General features: G+C 46.8%; 1 protein-coding gene across 2 annotated transcripts in view; it reads left to right on the top strand.

The window, feature by feature from the left end:
- Nucleotides 1-25,686, top strand: part of PLXNA2 (plexin A2) — a 297,126-nt gene that overhangs the window by 124,325 nt on the left and 147,115 nt on the right. The window contains exon 4 of one of the 2 annotated variants that reach the window (XM_006887939.1): nucleotides 10,122-10,256. In XM_006887939.1, coding sequence (XP_006888001.1) covers nucleotides 10,122-10,256 — 135 coding nt within the window. The remainder of the gene's footprint in view (nucleotides 1-10,121; nucleotides 10,257-25,686) is intronic. The other variant, XM_006887940.1, reaches the window with a different exon arrangement.

Genomic DNA, 25,686 nt, shown 5'->3' with positions numbered 1-25,686 from the left:
AGGAGGCTGGGGGGCTGGGATTCTCCAGACTGAGCAGTCTTCAACAGCCTCCTGCCTCTTCATGGACAAGAGGACCCTCGGTTCCATCTCTCCCTACCTCTTCTCTCCTGGCTTACTTAGTACACCACACGGGCCAAGTTCTACAGGCTCCTGAGTCCCCCTCCAATTATCCAAGCATTTAGGGCCAGACTCCCAGCTGGCCTCAGGGAGCCTCAGACTGCTGGGCTGTGACTCCACATGCTTATTTAACATTTCCACAGCTCAGAGGGTGGGGTGGGGAGAAGCACCCGGGAAGTTGCTGCTTCTGCTTCGTGTGTGTGTGTGTGTGTGTGTGTGTGTGTGTGTGTGTGCATGTGTGCACATGTGAATATATGTGCAGAATAGAGGGAGGAGGAGGGAATCTCAGACTGAATTTACCAAAGACTTCGATCTATAAATAATTCGGGTCATGAAGCTCTACAAAAATAAACTGCAGCTCAAATCCTCGCTCTGGAAGCGCTAAATGCACAGCTGCAGATAGACTTGCTCATTAACTCGCTCCCTAGTTCAGCCTGAGCCACAACAGGGCTTCTCCCCTTTGCTCTCTTTAAGGTCTCCGCACGCACCACACACACACACACACAGAGCCAGAGTTCTCATACAAACAGATTTTTTTTAAAAAAAACCAAAACCCCTCAAACTCACTGCTGTGGAATCTGAACCAACTCATAGCTAACCCTCCAGCGAGTTTTCAGAGATTGCAAATTGCCGGGAAGCCTGTCTTTCTCTCAAGGAGCAACTAATGGATTCCAACCACCTGCCTTTGGCCTGGTGGGTAGCACAACAGGAAACCTCCAAGAGCTCCCCAGACAGGGAGAGAACCAAGGAACAAAAGCCTCCTTTCGGGTGAATTCGAGGAGCTAGGGTGACGAGACCTGTGGGAATTGCTGTTGAGTCTTTAATAACGATATGTCAAAGGTCTTAGCATCTCTAAATGCTCAGGTCTGGAAGATCAAATCTTGAAGAAATCTGGGTTCAGATATAGCGATAACAACTTTATATTTACAATGGGTTGGAAATTAAAAAAAGAAAAAAACAACCAACCAACCTAACATTTCTATTTGTTCTTCTTAGTGTAAGCCTCGCCTCCTCCAGGAAGCCTTCCCTTGAGGGCGGGGTGAGGTGCTGTCTCTCTCCTATGTTCATCTCCATTGTATCCCAACACTAACCTCACAAAGGGGGGGGGGTAGCCATTGTGTATGTGAAAACTGGTTTGACTCACTGCATCCTCAGCCCCGGCATTCTGAAAGTATTCTTTATCATGTACCATCACGTCCCAGCTCTTCATGTAGGCTTAGCTCGTGCTGTTGGTGTTATTCTCTGCCGTCAAGTCCTCACTCGTGGAGATGTCATGAAGAGGGCTGTGTTCCACAGTATATTAATTAGCATTTTCAGAAGTAGATTGCCAGGCCTTTCTTCCTAGTCTGTCTTTAGCTGCAAGCTCTGCTGAAAACATGTCCAGCATCATAGCAACATGCTAGCCTCCACTGGCTGATGAATGGTAGTGCCCTTGTGTAAGGTGCACAGAAGGCAAGAGTTCTCCCGTTGAACCACCACTGGGCCCCCAAAGTGAGCAAACACTGGGCTGTCATGAAATGCAAAGCTAATAACACTTAATTCTCACAAGATTCTTTTTAGCTAAGACGGACAGGCATTACCGCCCTTATTTGGCAGCTACAGAAACCACTACACAAACAAGTGAAATGACTTGCCTGGAGTCACACAACCAATTAATGAGAAAGTTGGGATTAGAAAGCAGCCTGGGGGACATGAGCCAGTGGTTCCCCTGCATGGCGAGGATGAGGCCGCTCCAGTCAATCTCCCTCCTGCTGGGAGGCCCAACAAGAAGATCCCCAATTCTATTGCCCTGTATTGACTCTTGCAAAATTAATATCTAAATAAAAATAACAATAATAAAGTCATACTATTAAAGTGTCAGATCCCAAGTAAGGGCTTCCTAATTTAGAGCTAACTAGAGTAGAAATTGATACATAGAGAAAAAGGCGTTTGGAGGGGCCTGCAGGTAAGCGAGTTAATTGGATATGCTGATTTGAATTGGATGTTCAAGTAAAGAGGCTGTCATTAATTTCTGTACAGACAGAGCTGTGATTTAAAGGGAAGATACTAATGGAGGAATTACTATTTCATTCTCATTTCAAAGGGACCCCTCTCACCCAGAGAGCTGGACAGTAAATCACTCCTAGAGTTCCCCTCACACACTCCTACCCCAAAGACAGTCCTTATCAACTGGCTCTCAGCTCCCAAGCAAGGACCTCAAAAAGTGCTGTCGTTGTGTGCCATCAAGTCGGTTCTGATTCATAATGAACTCGCCTGGCAGAATAAAACCCACAGGGTTTCCTCGCTGTTATCATCATTTGTTAGGTCTCTTCTGCAAAGTTGACAGTTTGAACTACAAACCTTTCCTACAGCAGCCAAGCGCTTAACCATTGTACCACCAGGGCTCCTACAAAAATTAGCTTCTGAGTTAATGTTTCTTCAGGAAATAGAAAAGCATATACTTTGACCCTAGGCTCTGACTTTGGAAGAGTGGATAAGCAGAAAAAGCGGATTGTCGGTGTATTCACAGGCCCTGTTCTCAACTGCAGCAGACAGATGTGTCTGCCCACTTGTATCTGCTCATCAGAGTCACACGGTGGCTGGGATGTGGGCCCTGGTGTCGGCTGCCCATGCATGATGCCTGGCTCTGCTGCTCTTTAACTGTGTGGATTTGAGGGAAGTCACCTAACCCATCTGTGTCTCAAATTTCTAATCTGCAAAATTGGAATAATAAGAGTTTCTACCTTGGAGGTTTTGATAAAGATTTTTCTAATTTTTATTAAATGTTCTTGACGGCACCTAGGACATTGTGAAAACTACATTGTTATTATGAGGAGCCACTGAGTCATCTGTGGCTCTGAGTGACCCTATGAAAAACAGGTATGGACCGGTCCAGGGCCATCTTCACCATCTCCGATGAACTCGAGACCATTGGTATGTCATTCCATCTTTGACCTTCTGTCTTTCCCAACGTGATACCTTTTTCCAAGAAACGGCCCCGCTTAACAACATGCCCAAAGTATGTGAGACCAACTTTCATCTTGTTTGCCTCGAAGGAGCCACGTAGTTAGACTTCCTTTAACACACACTTGTTTGTTCTTTTGCAGTCCATGGCATATTCAGTACTCTTTCCCAGTACCACAATTCAAAGACATTGGTTCTCCTTCTGTAATCTTGACTTTCTGCCCACCTTAATTATTACATTTTTCTAAGTGAGAAAAGCCCTTGAGAATTCCCATTGCCCCGTGAAGAGCTGCACTGAAACCACAGAGTCATGGGTTTAGTCTGTATTAAAAGCCCTCCTGAGGCGTTACGGCCAACTGGACTCCCTGAGTGGTGCAAATTTAACATACTTGCTGCTGATTGAAAAGTTTGGGGTTCTAGTCCCTTCAGAGGTGCCTCAGAAGAAAGGTCCGATGACCCACTTCCAAAGGTCCAATCTTTCAAAACTTCACAGAGCACACAGTTCTAGTCTGACATCGTAGAATCATCATGAGTGAGAGTTCACTAGAAGGCAATGGGTGTTTTGGTTTTCTGGTCATCCACTCATTCTATCGTTGGGTCTTCACACTAGAGAAGCTCACTGGAACAAGCCTAAATTCATTTTTATGAGATTAACAGCATTTTGTCTTTTTGCAGGGAGGTCTCAGTAAAGTCTCGCCTCCTCCTGTTGCAGGCTGCCCCTATATAACCTCCCTTCTGCTCCTTGTCCAGCCAATATGGCTCCAGGAGCTTGTGCAAAGCCTCTCAGGTCCAGTCCTCCAGGAGTGGAGGGGTCCACCTGGGAAGACAGGCCCAGAGGCAGGCATCCACCTGTCTGCACCCCCTATCTGTCTGCACAGATTCCTGGCTCCCCCACCTCCTGATTGCAGCTTGAGTCTGATAACACTCTCATAGGCAGGATTCATGGCCTGTTTTGGTTTATTGTTGTTCTTGTCGTCATTGAAACCGGGGCCATAAACTTAAAAGCTGAAAAGAGATAGCACTTCATGGGCATCACAGAATAGATACAATTAACTGGATTTTAACATCCCACTTTCATGTTGGGACTCATTGGCTGTTCATTTGCCACTTCCCCATCCTTTGTGTGATGCCTGGAGAAGAATATCCCTGCAACTCAAAACACCTTACCCAAGAGAATCCGGCACTAGGACTCCATGAGGACCTTCTCCCTAGTTACTCCCTGAGTTTTCTCTCTCCAGCTATGGACTTGCCTCTGCGTTAAGGGCTGGTTTGGGCCCCAGTTCCTCTCCAGTTAGCTTTGTGCCTTGAAAGAAAGAGCTTAGATGAAGTCCAACGCCTTTTACTTGGCAAGTTTTTAAGTCCATGATGCTCCTAGGATGTGCACCGAGCCTAGTTATTCCTGATATGCAGGGAGGAAGACTGAGGCTCAGAGGTACTAGGTAACCTGCCTGAAAGTGTGTCATGGGGCAGGACTCACACCCTGGCCAGGACTGAGTCAGAATGGAAGCCCAGGAGCTCCCAGTCCACTGGAGCTCGTTACTTGGAGGGAGCAAAGGGAATCCTGGAGAGGAGAGAGAGCTCCCCTAGCCAGTTGACCTCCTCTGCCTTTCTGTTGGCTGTCAGCCTGCCTCATTTTCCTAGACCCTTGGCCTCCTGTCTGGCACCACCCTTCCCCATCTTCTCTACCCTCGTGAACGGTTACACATGCTTGTGCCAAATAGTGTAAAGTGAGGGGGGAAACGGAGACTTCTTGGTCAACACTGACTACCCTTCTCGCCAAGGATTTAGAATTGCATGAAATAAGATAGCTTACCTAATGTCCAGCACCAAAGATATTTTGTTCTGATTTTGTTTTGTGGATGTGAGGATTTATTATGTAGGATTGACTCTGGCTTGACATGACTCACTGAATGATTTTGAGAGGGAGGCATATTGGAGCTGGAAAGAGTCAGGGATCTCTGTTAGGCCTTTGCCTCAGCACACAGTTACCAGTGGCAGTCGGTGCTGGCTGGGATGTAGCAGAGTGTGGGACGGCTTGTTCTCTTTGACTCAGCTCCAGGCCTTGTGTGGGCATCCAGGCAAGTGCCCAGGTTCCCGGGGAGGGTAGCTGCTCCAGCTGATGGGGTTAACCCATTTTCCTAGACAGGGAGATCCTGGGCCAGGCACAAGGGAGGAGGGTGCTTGCTCAGCTCCTGGGGCTCAGGAAACAAGTAAAGGATATAGAAACCTCCCTAGACAGGAGCCACTGCTGGGAGTAGGTGGGGAGGAGCACTGATGGACATGGGTGCAGCTCAGACTCAAAAGAGAAAGGAACCGTATGCACCCCATTTTTACAGAGGCAGTAAAGCAAAGTCAAGCTAACCTATGGCCGTGACTGTCATGTCTCCCTTTGACCTTTCACTATACAGGAATTGTGTGGATTTTCTGGAGGGATTTGGTGGAGACTTAAAGAAATCTCTGGGTGGTATGGTTTCTGCATCCATCTGCTAATCAGATAATTTTCAGATGCTAATGAAGAAAATGAGGTAAATCCACCCAGAGGGATCTTGGAAGAAAGAGCTGGCAACCTGTTGCTAAAAAAAAAAAAATCAGCCATTGAAAACCTATGAGTGCAGTTCTGCTCTGACCCATGCGGGTTATCACAAGCCAAAGGCAGCTGGTCCAGGTCCGTCTAAGGGAGCGTGCTGCTTTGCAGGGTCAGGGGAGTTCTTCCCATTGTAAGGCATTCCCCCAGACAGAAGCTCTCCTTCATACGTTCCTTCAGTGTTATAATTAGCACAGCTATAGAGTAGAGACAGGGAACCTCAGCCCTGAAACATCATCAATAACCCCTTGAGTCTTGTCTTCACTCTAAGAGTGAACTAAGTGACTCCTTGAACCCACCATGGAGAGGATGGCTTTAGTAAGAATCGTCAGTACAACAGCTCAGAGCATAGGAAGGTCACCAACTTGACAGGAAAAAGGCAAGAGTGGAGCCTAGAGGAGCCCACAGAGTTAGGCAGAGTTCTTGTCTTGTTCTAAGATAAGAACAAGAGGGAAAGACAATCAGTGGAAGAGTGTATTGAAGTCACCTCCTCAACTTCAAACCGAAGGTCCCTCAAAGTGTTGAGGAGAATACAGCCTTCTACCCCTAAGTCCTGATGTACTATTTCCAGCCCTGAGGTCCACTCAAGCCCTTCAGGGAGGAATCTGCTATTTCTGCCACTGAGCACTCAATTTCAAGTTCATGGTGTTTTCCATTCATTGGCAGAGCAGCCCTTCCCAACAGGTTCAGGCCATGCCTGTCTTGGGATCCTCGAATATACAAACTCACAGGAGGGCTTATTGATTCTATCTCATCCCGATCCTCTAGGGCAGAGGACCTTGGAAATGTAAAGAAATACAAATGGAAGCTCTTGTCTCAGTCTCCCAACTCTCAATCAATGCTGTCCCTTCCCCACACTCCGACAGGAAGAGTTGAAAGTATGCCCATCTGTTTACATTTCTTGTGGCATTAGGCACAAGCTCAGTCCTGGTTCCTGCCCTAAGGAGCTCACAAGGTGGTAGGGAGAAACAACTAGAGGGAAGGAGGTGGTGGAGAAGCGATGCTTTCATCTTAGAATCTTCCAGAGCAAATGTGTTTGGACCTCACTTTGATTCAGCACTTAAGGTCCAGGCTGCTTGCTCACCTCAGTTCATCTCCTTTCAAGCAACCTTCTCAAGCATTCTCTTTTATCCAACACCAACAGTGTATCCAGTCTGGTTTTTGTCAACAGAGGTTTATAAGGGAAATAGAAAGCACACCTCTGTCTTTAAAATGTTGACAGGACGTATGCATGTGAAGCAATCAGAGAACAACTGAAGTCGATAGTCAATAAATATGAGCGTGTGTATAATCAATGAACAAGTCAGTTGATTATAAACCTACGACAAAATATCTGCTAGGGAAAACATCATCCAGGTGGTGGCGGGGGTGGGGGCAGAGAGTTTGGTAGTAAGCTATAGGGTTCTAAGACTCCATGGAGGAGGTGAGACATGATCTTAAAGGATGTTTAGATAGGCAGAAGGTAATGACAAAGATGAGTTAGAGAAGGTTGGTCAGCAGCTGGTAAAAGTCTTAAGGATAGGAGCACATTGAAACCAAGGTTTCTATGCTGTCAATTTTTGTTTAAACCATAGGGAATTCTTCTGTCATGCCTCAGTCGCTTAAGTGGTAAGAAATTGTACTGGCCAAACCACCAACTGTATACCTTCGCTTTGTAGGAAGTCTCTTCCTGTGCAATCCTCTCCCTCTGAAAACCTGCTAGAGGGTCAGCCGTGGGTTGGTTCTAACCAATAATATACAACAGCAGATTGTTACACAAGGATGGTTGTCTGATTGAGTCGGTTCCGGTTTGTAACAACCCTGTCCACAGTGGAATGAAATGCCCCTCAGTGCTGTGCCGTCCTCACAAACACTGCCACGTTTGAGCCCACTTTTGCAGTCACTGTGGTCATCTACCTTGCTGATAGTCTTCCTCTTTTTAAAAAAATTTTTTAAAGTTTATTTTGTGTGTGTGTGTGTGTGTGTGTGTGTGTGCGCGCGCACGTGTGTGTACCATCAAATCAGATCTGACTGGTACAGGAGGAGATTGCCCCTCCTTCTCCAGCAGAGCATCTGGTGGATTCGAATCGCGTACCTCTGGGATTGCAGTGCAGCTTCTTGCCACTAGGCCACTAGAGCTCCCTGGCAGTGCTCCTCTTTTACATTGACCTTGTACTTTGCTAAGCAGGATGTCTTCTTCTAGGGATTAATCCCTCCTGATAATACGTTTTAGATGAAGTCAGCATCCTCACCGCCATGGAGTCTTCTGGCTACACTCCTTCCAAGTCAGATTGGTTCATTCTTTGAGCAGTCCATGGTACCGTCAGTGTATCCTTTGTGAACCCCCCAATTCACATGCGTCAGCTCTCCTTCAGTCCTCTCTATCCATTGTCAAGCTTCCCTGAGCATATGTTGTTGTTGTGTACCATAGAATTGAACTGACCCATAGCTGACCCTCCAGTGGGTTTTCAGAGTCAGCAAGTCACATGGGAGTTGATTGTCCGTCCTCCTCCCATGCTTCTCCTGTGGAGCACCTGATGGGTTTAGACTGCATACCTTTTCATTGGCAGATCAATGCATATATGAAGCAATTCACAATACCGTGAGGGTCAGATGTACTCTCTTCCTCAAAGTGGTATTCTCTCTTTGTGAACCTTTAAGGAGATCCTTTTCAGCACCTTTGCCCAGTGCAATGCATTGTTTCATGTCTTGATTATTGTTTCCATGAGAAGTAACCCTAGTGACACCATGCTCAAAGAACTTGGCTGCTCGCCAAAATGCCAGGGGATCCAAACCCACCCGCAGCTCTGCAGGAGGAAGATGGACCAACTTGCTTCCCAGTAAGCGGCTCTGTTCTGTCCTTCAAGGTTGCTGTGAGGCTGACTTTACTTGCTAGTCATGGATTGGGCTGGGGTTTTGTGTCTATGAACGTTGATCGTAGATTCAAATAAGATAGAATCCTTGACAGTCCCGTTTTCTGTTTGTCATGATGCTTCCTTTTGGTCGAGGTGTGAGGATTTTTGTTTTCTTTTTGAGGTTAGAAAAGATTGAAGAGCCAGTCACCACAGAGACAGGCATCATTCAGGTGACCTCACAGATGTGGGAGCAGAGCTGTGACTCCATAGTTTCCTGTGGCTGATTTGTCAGAAGTAGATCACCAGGCCTTTCTTCCTAGGTGCCTTTGGGTAGATTGGGACCTATGACCTTCCAGTTAGCAGCCAAGTGCATTAACTTATACCTCACTGGCTTAACAGTGAGGAATTGCACTGCTGATGCAAAGGTGCTTGGTTCAAATCCACAAGTTGCTTTGCAGGAGAAAGATGAGAAGTCTGTTCTGCAATTCATCGTCTGCATCACCCAAGACTCCTAGATGAGATGAGATTACCCTCTGCCTTCCAGAGGGTTCTGACTCATAACAACCCTTCATCAGGTTTCCAAGGCTGGAAATCTTCAAGGCTGGAAATCTAATTGTTGAATTATTTTTCTAGCTGGCATACATTTTATGCATTACACCACCAGGACTGTGTCTCAATCCTCTTCCTTATCCTCAGCCTCATTCGCTGGGAATCTGTTAGAAATTCACATTCTAAGGCCCTATCTCTAGTGAATCCAAAATATAAGTTAAAATCCTGCAATGCATTTTACTAAGTAGGCCGGTTTGAGAGCTGTTGTATCAGCTCAGTGCTTCTAGCCCCTGCCATTCCTTAAACTCACCCAGGGAGCTTTGAAACTGAAAGATGCCTCAGCCCCACTCACATTGACTCTGATTCATTGGTAGGGACCTGAGATCAAGGTTTTACCAAACTACCTCATTGATTCCAAGGGCCGAGAGCAAGGACGAGAGGGTGTCCAAGTCCCTTCTGTCATAGTATGTTGGCATGGACTCAAAACCACTTGCTGGGTTTCTGGATCACTAATGCTAGTGGGATAGATTTTCAGACATTTAGGGGCTAGATTTTGGAGCCAAGAGACTTTCCATAGATTCTTAAAAATTGTAATCTCTCAATGACCAGCTTGGTTGTGGTTTGTACTGTCTTGCCATTCCGCCTTGTGTTGTCTTGCTGTTCTCCTGCCTAAGGCAAGAGCCCTGTAGAGGGGATGAGAGTGCTCCCCGAGCCACAAAGACGAGTGTCCCGGCACACTGATGCGTGCCCAGCTGCACCCCACAGTGCTATAAATGTATATACATGGACATAAAATAACCATGGAGAAATATTCAGTATTATGCCTAATTGAGTATGTGCAGATGCAAAGAAACCCACCATCAGAAATCTACACCCAGTACACTTGGGCTGCTTGAGAACAGATTCCCCCAGATGAAAGCTGGGCTATTTGATATCAGTGGCCCTTCCACCTTCCCTGCAGCCGAGCCTAGTTCAGGGGGCAGCTGCAGAGAGGGGCTTCTGTCTGAACTGCTCCATACTTCAGGGAAAGGCAGGTTAGCCCACAGAAGAATGTTGAGTGTAGATGTTAAAGATGTCCTTGCTTTTTCTCACAGATTCGGGCAGATGGTCCCCCCCATGGTGGGGTCCAGTATGAGATGATCTCTGTCTTCAAAGATGGGAGCCCCATCCTCCGGGATATGGCCTTCTCCATTGATCAGCGCTACCTGTATGTCATGTCCGAAAGACAGGTAAGTGCCAATTCCCTCTCCTTCCTTTCTGCGTCCCGAGAAGAGCTGGTCATCTGTGGCCTTTACTCAGTAGCTGTTTCTAGTAATAAGAGAGACCCCTTGACTTGCTGTCCAAGGGCCTGGTGAGAAAGCAGAGCCCCTGGAGGCATTAGTAGGAGCCAGAAAGAAGCAAATGGGGGCCAGCTACTTCCCGGAGGCCTCTCTCTAGGCCACAGCCTCTGTCGGTGCGCGTGATGAACAGCCCCGCAAGAACGGGCCAGACTGCACGGAACAGCTTGGTGTGATTAGGAGGTAGATTTACTGCTCCCGGGCCCACAGAGTCTGCTGCTCAAGGGAGCCAGAGAGGTGTAAATAATCCAGGCCTGCAGGCTGGGCCCAGTCCTAAGAGAGACAGACCCAAGATAGGGCCCCTGAAGGAGATAAAAATCTTGGCTCGAGTCTTAGTCTGGTGCAGCGTAGAAGCTGGTCCGCCTTGGGAAGCTGCAGCTAGCGATGCCTTGAGAGATGGAAAGCCTTGTGAAATGGACTCCTGCCCTGAGCCAGATCCCCACCCTCTGTGACGGAGAGGTTATTTCTTCAAGTTGTCCGTTTGTGTCTGTTCTCAGTGGGTGTGGACAGAGAGAATGCAAATGCAGTGGTGCTGTGGTGAAAGACAAGAGAGACAAGGGGTCCACCAGATGTATAGAGATCTAGAAAGCAAGGCAAGAAGCATACAAAAGGCAGGTATAGCCATTCATTCTGCCAGTTGCCAAGCAGTAGCAAAGTCTTGTCATTGCCCTACACATGGAGACACCAAAGGAAGAGAAAAAAAGAGAGAGGACCAGCCTTGGTAACCAAGGACACACACTCGCGCAAGAGAAGGATGCTTTCACAAGGTCCCTCCCAGCTCGTGTATCACTCTTCAGAGACTCTCAAAGGATTCTGGGTGTCCTTCAACTTCACCCTTCCCAGAGTCCTCTTTGCCTCCTTTCTTTTCAAACATAAAAAATCTTAACCAACAGGAGGGGAGGTGGGTAGAGGGAGGAAGGAAGAGGCCAGTGGGCACAGGAAACCATTAAGAGAAGCAGTGATGCAGTTCTAAATTGAAAATTACTTGCAGATAGATGACACAAATCAGATGCTAATTGCATGCAAATTTCATGCAGATACTCTTTAACCCACCTGTCTTCCTTACCTTCTTTCATCTGGTCCCCTGCATAAGCAGGTCCAGAGGGGAACAAGATAGAACTAGATAAGACTTTGCCTAACCTAGAATGGGTAGGACGGTCTAAAAATAAATGCTGAACTGTAATTCCAAAATAGTCAGTGGGTTCTGAAAGAACCCACACATTATAAAAGAACTGGTGCACATTTGCTGGGAATAAAGTACTAGGGAAAATATCTAAATGAATCATACTCGGTTGTTGATCTTAAGTTGCCTACAGTGAGAGAGACATGTGGTCAAACATCTGTAATAGTAGATTAAATTATAGAAGTTCTTTTCCCTGTCTTCCCATTCTTTGTTTTTAAGACAAACAGTTATTTTTTAAAGTAGAAATTGTATGTACTTACCATAGAAATTCACACAATATCTACAGAGAAGGTACAAGCAGTAAGGCATCAATTTCTCCACTCCTAACGTCCATCCCATCATGTTAACATTTGGTGGGCACGATTCCATATATTTCTGCAGGAATTTAGACAGAAGAGAGAATGGATAGATGGTTACCCGGGTAGTTAAGTAAAGGATAGTTAAAGGGATTGGATAGATGCATAATCGTCTTTTCAATAGACAATACGTTCAGCGGCAGTAGGCAGGAGACTCTGGGAAGCAAGTCTTTCTTGGGTTCTTCAATCCCATTGAGGTGGAAAGGCAGAAAAAGCAAATAGGAGTGATTCAACAGAACCTAGAAGGTACCAAGGCATAGATTTTAGCAGCAGATCTTTTGAAATTTCACTGACTATCAAACAGAAGGAGCAGGTGTGGGATAGTGCTGGGGGCCAGAATGGGATACAGGGAGTGAACTGTCTTTGGAAACTATGGGTGAGCCTTGGACTGAGAGCAGCAGAGTGGACAAACAAAGCGTCAACATAACTTATTTGTGAATACCTTCTCCTTTGCTCTCATCACTGCCACTGCTTTCCAATTTGTCCTACTGTCTGCATCCAATAAAGTCTTGAGAAGTAGCCAGTCATGAAGAGCAAATATAAGAAGAATCTGTGTTTAGTGCTACCAGTCTGTCTCTTTGTAGGTGAGATATTAGGAGGGAACGACCCCGTGCCAGATAGAGCTGTGATCAGGGGGCAAGATCTTAAGATTTGTGGTGGATCTCTGAGGCCTGTCACCTGAAGAGACATAATTTCTGTAGAAATAGGTAGCCAGGTGATATTACCTGGGGCTGCGTCCAGGGATGAGGGCCAAGAACAAAGCAGCAAGCCCATCTGTTTGAGGCTGATCTTCTGGGAGCACAGGGTATCCACTGAGAGTTTGGATCTCATCAAGGAAAAGTATGTCACAGGCACAGTCAGAAAATGGAGATGACCTGGGTTTTAGGCTGGTTTTCCTACGATGGGTGGTATGACCTTCTCAGAGCTTCTCTTTCCGTTAGACATTAGGATAATCTCTGAATGCCAAAGCCTTGAATTCAAATCTTTTCTGGCCCATTTGGTCGCTGAGTAAGCTTGGGCACGTCTCTTGACTTCACTGTGTCGAGGTCAACGTGAGACTCTCTAGAGACAAAAGATGGAGGATTGCATTTTACCCAGCCTCACACATCACATGCTCACCATAGTTTTGATAAAGTATGGTCTCCTCCACTTCTCCTGTGTGTTTTTATTCCTTTGTTCTAGAGTGCAGAGAAGCATTTCCAAAGGTACCCACAGGAAAAAAAGCCTGTCTCAGACATAGTGAGAGATTATTAGAAGAAAGACAAGCAGCAGAGTGAGACAGCCTGTGGGCCTCAGGCGAGCCGGGGGGCCTGTGCTCCAGTTCTGGCCTCACGTCAAGTTAGCCGAGTAACTGTGCCAAATCCCTTCACTTCTCAGGGACTCAGTTTCTTTCTCTATAAAGACAGAGATGATAAATCTAAAACTCTCTCTCGGGTTTGTACAAGACTTGTCTATGACCCTGGAATTGGAGGGTGTCTCCTTCTCCAGAAGACAACCCCAAAAGCCAAGTAGTTGGGCTCACTGTTAAGAGCGAAAGAACTTACTGATTTGTGAGCAGTGTGTGCTTACAAGCTGAATGGCTGCCCTGTAGGTTGAACTCTTTCAAGAGGGTAGGAATCCTGTTCTTTTGTTGGACAAGTATTTTACCATTTTGAGGCAGTGAACAAAGTCTAGGTTGAAGTTTCCAGAAAGTTTCAAGACCATCTAAGGCCTTATGGTAATAGGGCTTGTCGGTACTTCACCAACAAATACCTGGGCATTCTGTTTCACCCCCGGCCTCGAGCCTGCCCTCCAGCTTTTGCTTTGTATTCCCTTCCCCTCCCCAAGTACAGATCCAATGACATTGAGTCCATTCGGCCTCACAGTGACTCCCTAATGGAGTAGCCCTGTTCCATTGGGTTTCCAAGGCTGGAATCTTGATAGAAGTAGACATTTTTCTCCCTCAGAACACCCAGGGAGGCCAAACAGCCAACCTCTGAATTAGTAGCGAAGTAATTAACCATTATGCCACCAGGGTAACCCTATTGCATTCTTGGCCATTGACATGTATGAGAGGAGAACCCTGGCCTCACGTTCAGCGTAAACCAAGCTACATTAACTGATGGTGCCCCTTCTGAGGTTATAGATCTTTCCAAGAGGAGGCTGCCTGTCTTTCTCCCACGTAGCAACAAGAAGATGTGAACATTGGCCTTACCAGGTTAGCCGCCAGGCACCTAACACACTACCCCCCTAGTACTTTTTCCTGTCGACCTAGAAAGGTTTCAGTCTCTCCAGAGGACACCACAGTGAGGTAACAGCTGGCCCAAAGCCCTGCAGTCTCTGACAGTTCGAATCCACCTTTGGCTCTGTGGGAGAAAGGTGAGCCGTCTCCTCTCAAGCCGATGGGGGGTCGCCATGAGTGAGAACCACTGAGAGAGCAGTGAGTTGAGCTGAGCTGTTAAACAACACCACAGGTCTAGAACAAACACAGCTCCCTTTCTCTTTTCCTCTACTTCCCCCACCCTCTTTTAGAGTTAATTAAATGTAATTAAGAAATGGGACTAGTAAGAAGTGTTGGGTCATTAGTGCCACTGCCTAACAAGTCGATGTTAATGTACTGTTAATAGATTTAAGACCTGCCAGTCCCAGGGGAAAATTTGGGAGCCGATTCCCCAATCGTTTTAATTGCCCAGGCACTCCACTTATAGGATGCCTGGGTCTTCCCGACAGCGTCCTGCTGGCTTCCTTGCTGGTGCACCAGCAGATATTACCGGTGTGACTACGAGTCACTCCTGTAATACTTTCAGTGTCTAATGGAAGTCAGACAGCAAGTCCAGGGGAAAAACCAGGCTGCGAGCCAACTGAAAAGCCAAACAACAAGATGAAAAGAAACTCGAGAGCCCTAGTTTCCACCCAGCTTGTCAGGCTGGCCACTCCCAGAAAGGGAATATATAACTCCCGTGCTCGGGGTGCATGGGAAAAGAGTATAGGGATGGAAGCAATTATTCTATTTTATACTTTAATTAGTTTGAATTAGCAGAGGGAATAGAGGCATAAAATGATCCAGCGAAGGGTGAAATGGAAAAAGGGAGTCACAGTGGAGAATGACTCCGTGCAGGCGGGATAGGGCTTTGGGAACAGCAAAAAAGGCTGGCAAGAGGTGTGTGCATTTGGGGTGTCTGGCGTGGATGTGCTCCCTGGTTTAGACCTGCAGAAGAAACATGGCATAGTGCTGAAGAGCGAGAGCCTGGGAGTCAGGCGAAACCCCGTTCAAATCATAGCCACTTACTAGGTTTTGGCTTTGAGAAAGTTATTTAACACCTCTAAACCTCAGTGTCTTCATCTGAGTAATGGGTCTAATAACAGTAAATTCTGAGAGACCCTTCCTAACACTGTGCCTGACACACGTTTGCAAATTGATTCCTCACTCCTTTTCATTGTGCACATTGCACACATAGAGGTTGCCTGGCTCCCTGTGAGGACTTCCCTGGGCTCCAGAGAAGCCTGGAAACCTCTGTATTATCAAGTTACAGCAGGAATGGAGTTTCTGGTCTCAGGCGATCACCTTCAACCTGCCATTCCTACTGCTCCCTCCCAAGGGGCACTTCAGAAGTCTCCGGCCTGGCCAGATGACAGCTTCAGGCTGAGTCGCTCATAATCTGATATTTATTTTAAAAATCCAGGAATGTGCCCAGCAGACTAAACAGTCCTGCCCCCCTTAGTATGCACAGAGGGAGCACTCAGCCTGTGCGTGAGGCCCAGAAGGGCTGGCAGAGCAGAGAGAACGGGAGAGGTCCTTGAGCCTTGGGTCAGACCCGCATCGTGTTTGGCTGACATGCAGTCACCCAGCCAGAGAGCGACATTCACTTCTGGCCTCTCCAGGTCAGTAAACCAGCTCTTAAGCTCATCGCAAAACTGGGGCTACCTTTCTCCAATACTGAACACCCGGACCCTAGTTCTGAAGACACTGTGCATACCCATTGTTGAGAGCTGCCCTGATCATTATTATATATTAAACCTTCCCCAAACTTAAGGGCATAAAACAACCATTTTATTACATTCCTGAACTGTAACACAAAGACTGTGTGTCTTCAGAGAAGGTATTCTAGTGTTGCTTTGACTCTGCTCCACCACGTCTTGGGGCTTCTGCTGGGGTGATGTGAATGGCTAAAGGTGACTAGAATTTGAGGAGACTGAAATGCTCTGGGGGCCGCTCCTCTCACACATCTGGCACCTGGTCTGGGTGACTGGAAAGTTAACAGGGTCTGTTGGCCAGCATGTGTAGGCAAGGCCTCTCTGTGAGCCCTGGGCTTCCTCACAATGTGAGGTCTCAAAGGAGTCAGCCTTCTGGGCCTCATGGGAGCTCAGGGCTCCAAGAGTGACTTCTCATTGTTATTATGTGATACCAAGTTGGATCTGACTCAGAGCTGACCCTCCAGCGGGTGTTCAGAAATGATAAATCGCATAGGGGATGGACCGTCTTTGTCCCATGGAGCAGCTGATAGATTCAAACTGTGTGCCTTTGGGTGGACAGTACAATGGTGACTCTTAGGTCACCAACCCTCCCTGTAAGAGTGACTGTTCCCGGCAAACCTTGCCCTTTTGAAGACTAAGCCTTGTTAAGGTAGCACATAGTTACCGCCATACTTGATTGACTAGAGCTAAATTTAAGAGGAGGGCACATAGACACCACCTTTCAAAGGCAAGAATGTCAGTGAATTTGTGGCCATGCTTGAAATCCACAACAGAATAGATTTGGACTCTTGCTCCCGCTCGCTCTCTGCTAACTCACCCATATCCATTCTTACTCATTTTCTACCTTCCTAGGCTTCCCCTTCCATATAAAAGCAGGAGAAAGCCAACTTCTGACAAAGGCTTTTCCCTCAGCATCACACCGTGCACTGAGGTGCTGTTGGGTGAGGGAGACACAAGGATTCTTTATTCAAACACAAAGTTGTGTTCTGAAAAGAAATGTGGGGAGTGGGTAGCCCGCCCTCCCAGATCAAGTGCTTCCTGAACCACAGCTGGGGTGCCCGGTCCTCTGCAGGGCATGGGGAGTGGATTCAGTCTCCTAAACCAAAGCATGTGCATCAGAGAGGAAAACCTGCTCCATTGGGTTTTAGAAGTAGATCACTTGGCCTTTCTTTTCAGTCCTCCAAGTGAACTTGAACCTCCAACCTTACAGATAGCAGATGAGCCTTTTAACCTTTGTACCATTCAGAGAAACTCCAACCAGGGACCTTCCGAGTCCTTCAGGCTAGTTCTGGCCTGAGTCAGGTTTTCTCCAGGTTTTCCCCAACAGTGAGCCTCTCTCTGGGCTCCTCTGGAGCTGGGGAGTTCACATGTGAACTCTCAGGAGATGGTTCATTTGTCCATCATGAGGTCTCCTCTTAAACCATTACAAAGAGAAATGGTCCATTGTTAACTCATTTTCTAAAATGTGTGGAGGTGGTAGGGACATAAGAACCATAGGTGACAGGTAAGAATGCTTGTTCTGTGTAAGAATCCTAAAAAAAATCCCCACAACCCCATTTCCTCTGTGGCACTGTTGCATGACATTGCTTTAAGAGATGTGATAGTTTACAATCAGAGCCAATAATCTTGAATGATAAGTGGGGGAGCACACCTGGGCAGAGGTCAAGAATTGTGGTTTACAAGAAGGGGTGTTCAGCTATACAAACACTGGAATAGAGCTTATACTTTGCCTTTTTTTGATATCAGAGCATTTGTCACAAACCATCCAAAATCTTTACAACCTTGCTTGCTGAAAGTGAAGAGGACTTGATGCACTTGTTACAGAAGATCAAGGAATGTAGCCTTTAGTATGGATTATATCTATCTCACTCAAGAAAACAAAGATTCTTATCACTAAACCAATAGGCAACATCACGATGGATCGAGAAAAGATTGAAACTGTCAACAATTTCATCTTACTTGGATCATAGTTAACACCCCCGTGGTACCAGGAGTCAGGAAATCAGGAGATGTATTACACTGGGAAAGTGCAGTTAGGGATCTCTCCAAATTACTGAGGAGTAATGATGTCAGTTTGAGGACTAACATGCATCTGATTCAGGCCATGGTCTTTCCATTCACTTGCTATCCATCTGAGAGCTGGACAGTGAATAAGGATGACAGAAAGAGAACTGATAGCTGTGATGTTGGAGAAGAGCACTGAATATCTCACGGGCTGCTAAAAGGACAAACAAATATGACTTGGAGAGGGTGCAGTCAAGAGTGCTCTTTGGAGGCAGGCTTGATGAGACTTCACCTCATATATCGGATAATAGTTAACACCCTTGGTACCAGTATGTTGCCAGGAGAGGTTATTCCTTGGAAACGGTGCTGATGCTCAAAAAGGAGAAGGGCCAACAAAGGAGAGGAAGACCCTCAACCAGGTGGGTTGACACGGTGACTGCTGCAGTGCACTCTAGTGTATCAGGAGATCCAAGGATGGCACAGGATAGTATAGGGCTTAGATCTGTTGTTCATAGTTAACTGTGGGTTGTACTCTACTCGACAGCACCTAACAACAACAACACCCCCCCAAAATCTGCACCTTCGGGGAGAACTTGGCCCAGGATATAAGAAAGACTTAACCTGGACTTGAGCAGAGTCAGGCTTCTCCGAGACAAGGCTTCTCTACCTGCTTTGCACGCATATAAGGCTCACTCAGTAGCTGGTACAAACACACCTTCCTAGACCTCACCACCAGAGAATGTCATTCAGCCAGGTGGACTCTGGGAAATGGTCATTTAAGGTAATAGCTGTTGTGCTACAGAGGGGGTTAACCCAAAGGCCACACAAGTCCAGCAGTTGGTATCCACCAGTGAGTCTATGGGGGAAAGACCTAGATTTCCTCCTATGGGAATTATGGCTTCAGAAACCCTCTACAGGGTCAGCTTATGAGCCAGTTCCGACTCTTCAACAATAGCAAGGACTTTGACTTTTGATGAAAAACATAATTAGGAACTCCTGAGTGTTACAAAGTACCACACTGAATTGGAAGTTGAGAGGTTGGCTATTCAGGACTGCCCAGCTTACCTTTGAAGAGGTAGCCATTGGAAACCTATGAGCCGCTCTCTTGAGCCCTTGCTTCCTACATGACAAAGAAAAGTGGAAACAACAGCCAGCAAAAAAAAGGGGGGCTGAGGCCATGTGCAGCCTCTTTGCTGAATGAACTGTGCCCGCTGTGTGCACAAAAACAAGACAATTAAAAAGTTCGTAACCAGAAATACAGTAAAGGCAGCAGCCGCCGGGGCATTTCCAAAACCAGTGTCTTCTATGTGTATGTGCTTCCAAAGCTCTACGTGAAACTGCACTATTGTGAGTTGTGCCATTCACAGCAATGTGGTGAGGAACCAGTCTTGTGAAGCCCGGAAGGACAGAACACCTCCACCCAGATTTAGACCTGCAGATGCTGCCCATATAAAGGTTGGATTTCTTAAAGGCTGAAGGAAAAAAGATATCTGAAAATAAAATGGAAATTATACTTAAAAAAAGAAAACCTATGAGAAGGACTCATAGCTAGGGTCCCCCACCCCCGTGAGTCAGAGTTGATACAAGAGCAATTCTCACACATATTATTGCGCTCCATTCTCACCTAACTTCGTTTTTATCTCATACAAAAGGAGACAAGCGCACAGAGAAGTTGGGTAAGCCACCCAATGTCACACAGCTAATGAGCAGAAGACTCAGATTTGAAGCTCGCCTGGGAGCTAAGTGTGCTCTTGCTCCACTCTGCTGCCAATCACCAGGTGCTTGAAGAAGAGGCTGTGGGAAGATAAAAGTGGGGTTCCCTGTCCCCCAGACCACAGAGCATCAGTGCTGGGGGGAGACTTTGGTGATTACCCATCCTGCCCTGAAAGGGAGCCCTGAGCAAGCTAGTCACTGCCTTTAGTCAAGGTTCCAGTCTGATTCATCAGCACGGGTTTGAGTTCCCCAACACAGGGAAGTGCCAGCAGCTATAAAGCTTGCTCGTGATATGCTGAAGATTGTGTAAGTCCTGTGTGAGGTCCAGCTTAAAGGTTGTGGGCCCTGAAAAAGCTTCTGGGAAGTCTTTGAGGGGCTCCATCAGAAGCAGGATTTACATTGCTTGGAAACAGCCCAGACACGGCCATGCCAATTTTAAGCAGCTCTCCTGGGTCATGTTCATCTGCCAGCATGGTGTGAGCCGTTTCCTCCGAGATCCACCGTCAGTAAGCCTGCAGGCAGTGGGCCCTCACCACCATGGAGACCAGGAAATTGACTTGTAACCACCTCTATCTTGAGTGATTTTTGAAAGTTGAGGCAAGAACTTTGGCCTGGGGCTGCTAGAAATCATTTTCAGGCTGTGATGGCACTCTTCTTTGGAGGTCCCAAGGATAGGGGAGATTCCTACACACATGCGCTTCCTCAGATTACCTTGAGTATGATGGGGGGAAGGGGGGAAGGTCAGACTAGAAGTCTCTAACATGCCATCCCAGTAGTCTCCATCCCAGTGTCACCAGAGAACAAATTATGAGCTCCTTGATTTAGAGAAGGCCCTGTCAACTATTAGCCTGGATCTAGGGCCAAAACTAGGAAGCATTTCCAAAGGGACTATTGTGATACCCCCAAATAAATGAGCATCTTTACCTGTGGCCAAAGCTAGTCAACTGCCAGGCCCCTGAGGCACCTGAAGACCTTGGGGAAGGGAAAGAAAAGATGTGGGGAAGGAAGTACACCTCCAGATGTCGCGTGTTCATTTATTTTGACATCTCAGGTCATTATTTTGATTGTGCACATTTGTTTAGTCCAGGCAGCAAGGCTTCCCAGGGCACGGGCAGATCTTGCCAAGGTGTATTTTTACAAGGCAGATGAAGTCTCAGTAACAGGAGACCTCCCTCCTGCTGGGGCTGGGGAGGCCTTGGCTGAGCCTTGGGGGAGGGAGCGCAGGCTGGAGGGGAGCAAGGGCTGGAGTTGAGCCTGAGGGACTTTGGGAGAGAATTACAGAGTTTTCGGATTAGGAAAGTGAGGATAAGCGAATTTCTGCTGCACTTTTGTTTTAAATTGTGTCACTTTCAATCCAAGCCTCTGAGGCACATATGTTTTTGGTTAAGGATGCAGCCCCCTGGCCTAGCTCAGGAGCTGAGATCTTATAACAGTGCTTTTCCCTCCAGTAGGAGAGAAGTGCTGCCCCCTGGGGCTGGGGGTTCAGGGAGCAGTGGCCACCCCGAAAGCCCCAGGCTTTCATCCCCCCCCCCACGCTCTTCTCCCATCCCCAAATCTGGGGGAACAAAGAAGCTGACATGGAGCTGATTCTTGGCTATTAATATTCTCTTTGGAACATTTTTTTTAATAAATATTTTTACATGAGGGAAAAGAAATGCAAACCTACTCTATTAATCAGACGCTTGGCTTGTATTTGAGAGAAAACTCCAGCCTCTTATTTGAAAATCCTTTGGCTTGGAAAGAAATGATTGAATACAATGCCCAGGCTGAGAGAAATGACAGCCAAAAACCTCATTTCTCTAAATGGACAGGGGGCTGGGACTCCCTAATCCTGGGCAAGGGATTTGATTTCTCTTTCTTAGGGAGGTGCTAAATGCTCCTTAATATACAGCAGTACCCCTGTGCCTGCTCTGAATGATGGCCTTGTGACTGAGGGATGGGAAATCAGAGCATCTCAATGCCACCAAAACCAAACCCTCTGCCGCAGAGTTAATTCAGACCCATTATTGTCCCTCCATTGGATTTCCAGGACTCTAAATCTTAGTAAGAGCAGACGGCCGCACCTCTCTCCTTTGGACCAGCTAGTAGATTACAGCTTTGACTTTTGAGTATAACCCACCATTCTCCTTTCACACCTGATTTTACAGAGGAGAGAACTGATATCCAGAGAAGAGAAACCCACGTCTAGGTCAGCCTTTGATTTACCAGCAGAGCCAGGGTTAGTCCCAATTAGCTCATTCCAGGACCACATTTCTTTCACCAACTGGACAATGGCTGTACTGAGTATATGGCAAGAGAGAAAGGAAAATGAATGCCGGGTGCATGCTACATCACAGATTGACCTTGAAGACATGATGGTGGGTGAAGTTAAGTGACTTACAACAGGACAGACATGGTTTGGTCCCACTTAAATGAAATATTTGAAATAGGAAAACAGAGAGAAAGTTTATTAGTGATTACCAAGGATGGGAGGGAGAGGACGCAGGGGCAGGCATTGTTAGGGGGCCACTGAGGCCCTGTTAAAGATGATGGGAAAATTAGCAAATAATGCTAATGATCGCATACATGAGGAATTGTCATTAAACTGCACATGTAAAAAACTGTTGGAATGGCAAATGCTTATATATAACCTCACAATTAAAAACAGTTAATTAAAAAACAAAATAAAGTTTAAGCAACCTAGACCCATGAGAGGCCCTGAAGATATTCCCAAAGGTCAAATTAAAATCAAGAAAGATTTGCATATCATTAGCATACATAGCTTCATTCACTCAACAAGCCATTAAGTCTCTGCCGTGTGTAATGCATAGAGCTGTCCATTGACAAGGTGTTTGCATATGCAGATAGGACTGTCTTAAGTGATAATCTAGCAAAGTTCTCCTTAGAATTAGGGGTGCCCTGAATATGGGCACTTCCATGATTTCTGCTCTTTCCAATGCCACAGTAGCAGCACTGTTAGGTGTGGTTTTGTTCAGAGTTTAATAAACTAGGGTCACTGTCCTTAGGGAGTTCTTGATCTGAAAGGCAAGAGTGGCATATAGAACAAATAATAATAGAAGCTATGAACGTAGAGAATGTGCTCAGAGCATGTAATAGCTCACTCTTGCCTGAAGAAGCCCTAACCTCGTCTTTTCCACAGTTGGTGTCCCTTAAAAGGAACACCTTTCTGTATCCTAACACAGAAGTCCCCAGCACAGTTAGTCTCGGTTATTGTCTACGTCTCTAACCAACACTCTGCCTGGAGCTGATTCCCACTCGTAGCAAGCCTTCATTGTGTTTCAGAGGCTGTAGATTTTTACCAGGGGTGACCTTTGGTTGGCAGCACAGCATGCCTCAGAGATTTTCTTCATTCACCCAGAATTGGAGGTGACTCCCATTTGACCCTCCAGCAGGTTCTCAGAGGCTGTAAATGGCATTGGAGGAGACTGCCCAGCTTTCTCCTGTGGAGCAGCTGGTGGCTTCAATGTTAGCCTTGGCAGCACAATTCCTTACCCAGTAGAGCTCCCTAGAGATTACCTAAAGAACATCAAGAAACCAAGCAAACTCAGTTGCTGCCGAGGCAGTTTAATTCATGGTGACCCGTGTGTGCAGGGTGCAACTGCACTTCACTGTGTTTCCGTGTCTGATTTTTCAAAGGGGGGTCACCAGACCTTTCAAGGCCCTTCTGTGTAGACTCGAGCCACCAGCTTTTCAACCTCTCTGATTGCCACCAAATCAGACTGCAATATAGCTGATCCTCCACTGGTTTTCCAAGATTGCCAGCCACATGGGAAGAGTGCCCATTTTTGTCCCTCAGAGCCACAGGTGAATTTGAAAGGTACAGCCTTTGGGTTAGAGTACAGCTCTCAGGGGAGCTCTGGTGGCCTAGTGGTAAGAAGCTGCACTGCAATCCCAGAGACTCACGGTTCAAATCCACCAGATGCTCTGCCGGGGAAGGAGGGACAATATCCTCCTGTACCAGTCAGATCTGATTTGATGGTACACACACACACACAATTAATTAAAAAAAAAAGAGTATAGCTCTCTACATCCTGCGCCACCAGAGCTCCCTGACCTTTACATGAAGGTTGTTTGGTGCCATCAGATCAAGTACGACTCAAAGTGACCCTGTGAACAACAGAGCTGATTTATGGTTACCAGGACTTTATTCATAGGGTCGCTATGAGTCGCCTGAGACTCGACGGCACTTAACAACACTACCAACAACAACAGCAGAGAGAGAGAGAGAGCAAGCAGTTGGCCTAGCTGACAAAAAAACATGCTCCCAAGCCAAAGGTTGGTGACTCTACTCCGCAGCCCCCAGGCCTGCCTTTAATTGTTTTTGGTGAAACATTCTTCTAGGTCGTGTAAGCCTGGTCTGTCCATTTGCTGTACAGAGGTAACTCATGGTTGCTGGGAAGCTGAAAACTGTGACACTGTGGAGTCAAATGTGAGAATGGTTACCCATAGTGGGCAGTGTTTCGTGGAGCTCCCCGATTAAAACAAGCTTGGAAACAGAAGTGGCATCAAGTTCCACAATAGCTTGCCTTAGGAAACCCTATGAACCTGGAGAAAGAACAAAAGTTATGCAGGTGCCCAGGACTTTTGTTCATAGGGTCGCTATGAGTCGCCTGCGACTCGACGACACTTAACAGCAACAACAGTCCTTTATTTTGCAGGTGAGGAAATAGACTTGAGGGAAGTGTTTCCTGAGAAGGCAGAGTGTACCAGGCATGTAATGAGACAGAGATTGAGAGAGAGCAGTTCATTGACTGCCCTGAACAGTGGTGGGTTGTAGAGTCGGCATGCCTGGGTTCAAGTCCTGGTCGACTTTTTATAGCTCTGTGACCCACCACAAGTTGCTTCACCTTTTCTGTGCCTTGATTTCCTCATCTGTAAAATGGGCATAATTATGGCATCTGCCTGAGGATTGAATTAAATGAATTAGTACATTAAAAGCACTCATAAAAGTAGCTGGCACCTATTACCTGCTTAATACATGTTAGTGGCACTAATTATCTTTTTACGCTTGCGCCTCATCCATAATCACCAGGGCAAGCCATGCAAGTCACGCTCTGCACCTAACCGCACCCTAAAAAGCTTTACTGCCCTGCCCGACTTCTCAGCTCCACCTTATGTAGGATGTGTTGAAATCTAATTATCACTGACGTAGTGTTTTGCTTACTTTAGTTTACAAACATGACCTCAACTAAGACAGCGATCCCAGAAGATAACTATTAACAGTCTTTGCCATTTTTACAGATAAGAAGACTGAAATTCAGTCTTGCTAAGTCTTTGCCAAGGGCCACAAAGTTAGCCTGCTGCTGGGCCAGGTTTCCACCCCCACATCCAGGAACCAAAGCCACACCTGGAGAGGCCGCGATGGCGCCCCCGTGCGGCCTATGGAGCAGAAGGCGCCTCCCTCCTCTTCTTCCCTTGGCTGGCAGTGAAGGAGAGAGCTCAGGGTCCCAGCTTCCAGTGCGTCAGGAAACTAGCCCCAAATCATTAATTCCTCAGCTGATATCCCCACGGAGTTTGGAGTAGCACATTGTTTTGCTTTTACAAACCATAAAGGAAGGTAAGCCCTGCCCCAGGCTCTAGGCAGATAATTCTAGGAAACGGCTCAGGCGGTCAGAACACAGAGAGAGCGAGGCAGCCCTCAGGATGTCGCTGCTGCTGACACTAGTTTTCCCTGGGCAGTGGGCCAAACACCTCACAGGTATTCTCTCTGATCCTAACAATTCTGCAAGATGGCTCTTATCACGCCCCATTGAAAAATAGAGAAGTTGAGACTGAGCAAGGTTAGGAGAATTAAGCAAGAAAAGGACAGCATGATGGGAAAGGTGGGAAGTCAGAGAAAGAGGAAAACCCCTAGGCCCCTTGACAAAATAGGTGGATGAACACAATGACTGTAATAATCGGCGTGAGCATAATAGAGACCATGAAGACGGCACAGGATAGGGCAAGGTTCAGGTCTGTGGTTCATAAAGTCACTATGAGTCAGAGTTGACTCAACAGCACCGCCCAACAGGGAGTTGAGATGCAGGCCCAAAGGCTTCACTGATCTGGAGGCTCAAATCTACCATCAGCTCCTCTGGAGAAAGATGGACCATCTCCTCCCATGAAATGTGTA

This window comes from Elephantulus edwardii, unplaced genomic scaffold, assembly GCF_000299155.1.
Source record: "Elephantulus edwardii isolate Elephantulus edwardi_28Jun2011 unplaced genomic scaffold, EleEdw1.0 scaffold00063, whole genome shotgun sequence".
Lineage (NCBI taxonomy): Eukaryota > Metazoa > Chordata > Mammalia > Macroscelidea > Macroscelididae > Elephantulus > Elephantulus edwardii.
Note: the sequence above shows the minus strand (reverse complement) of the source record. Positions and strands in the feature narration are given on the sequence as shown.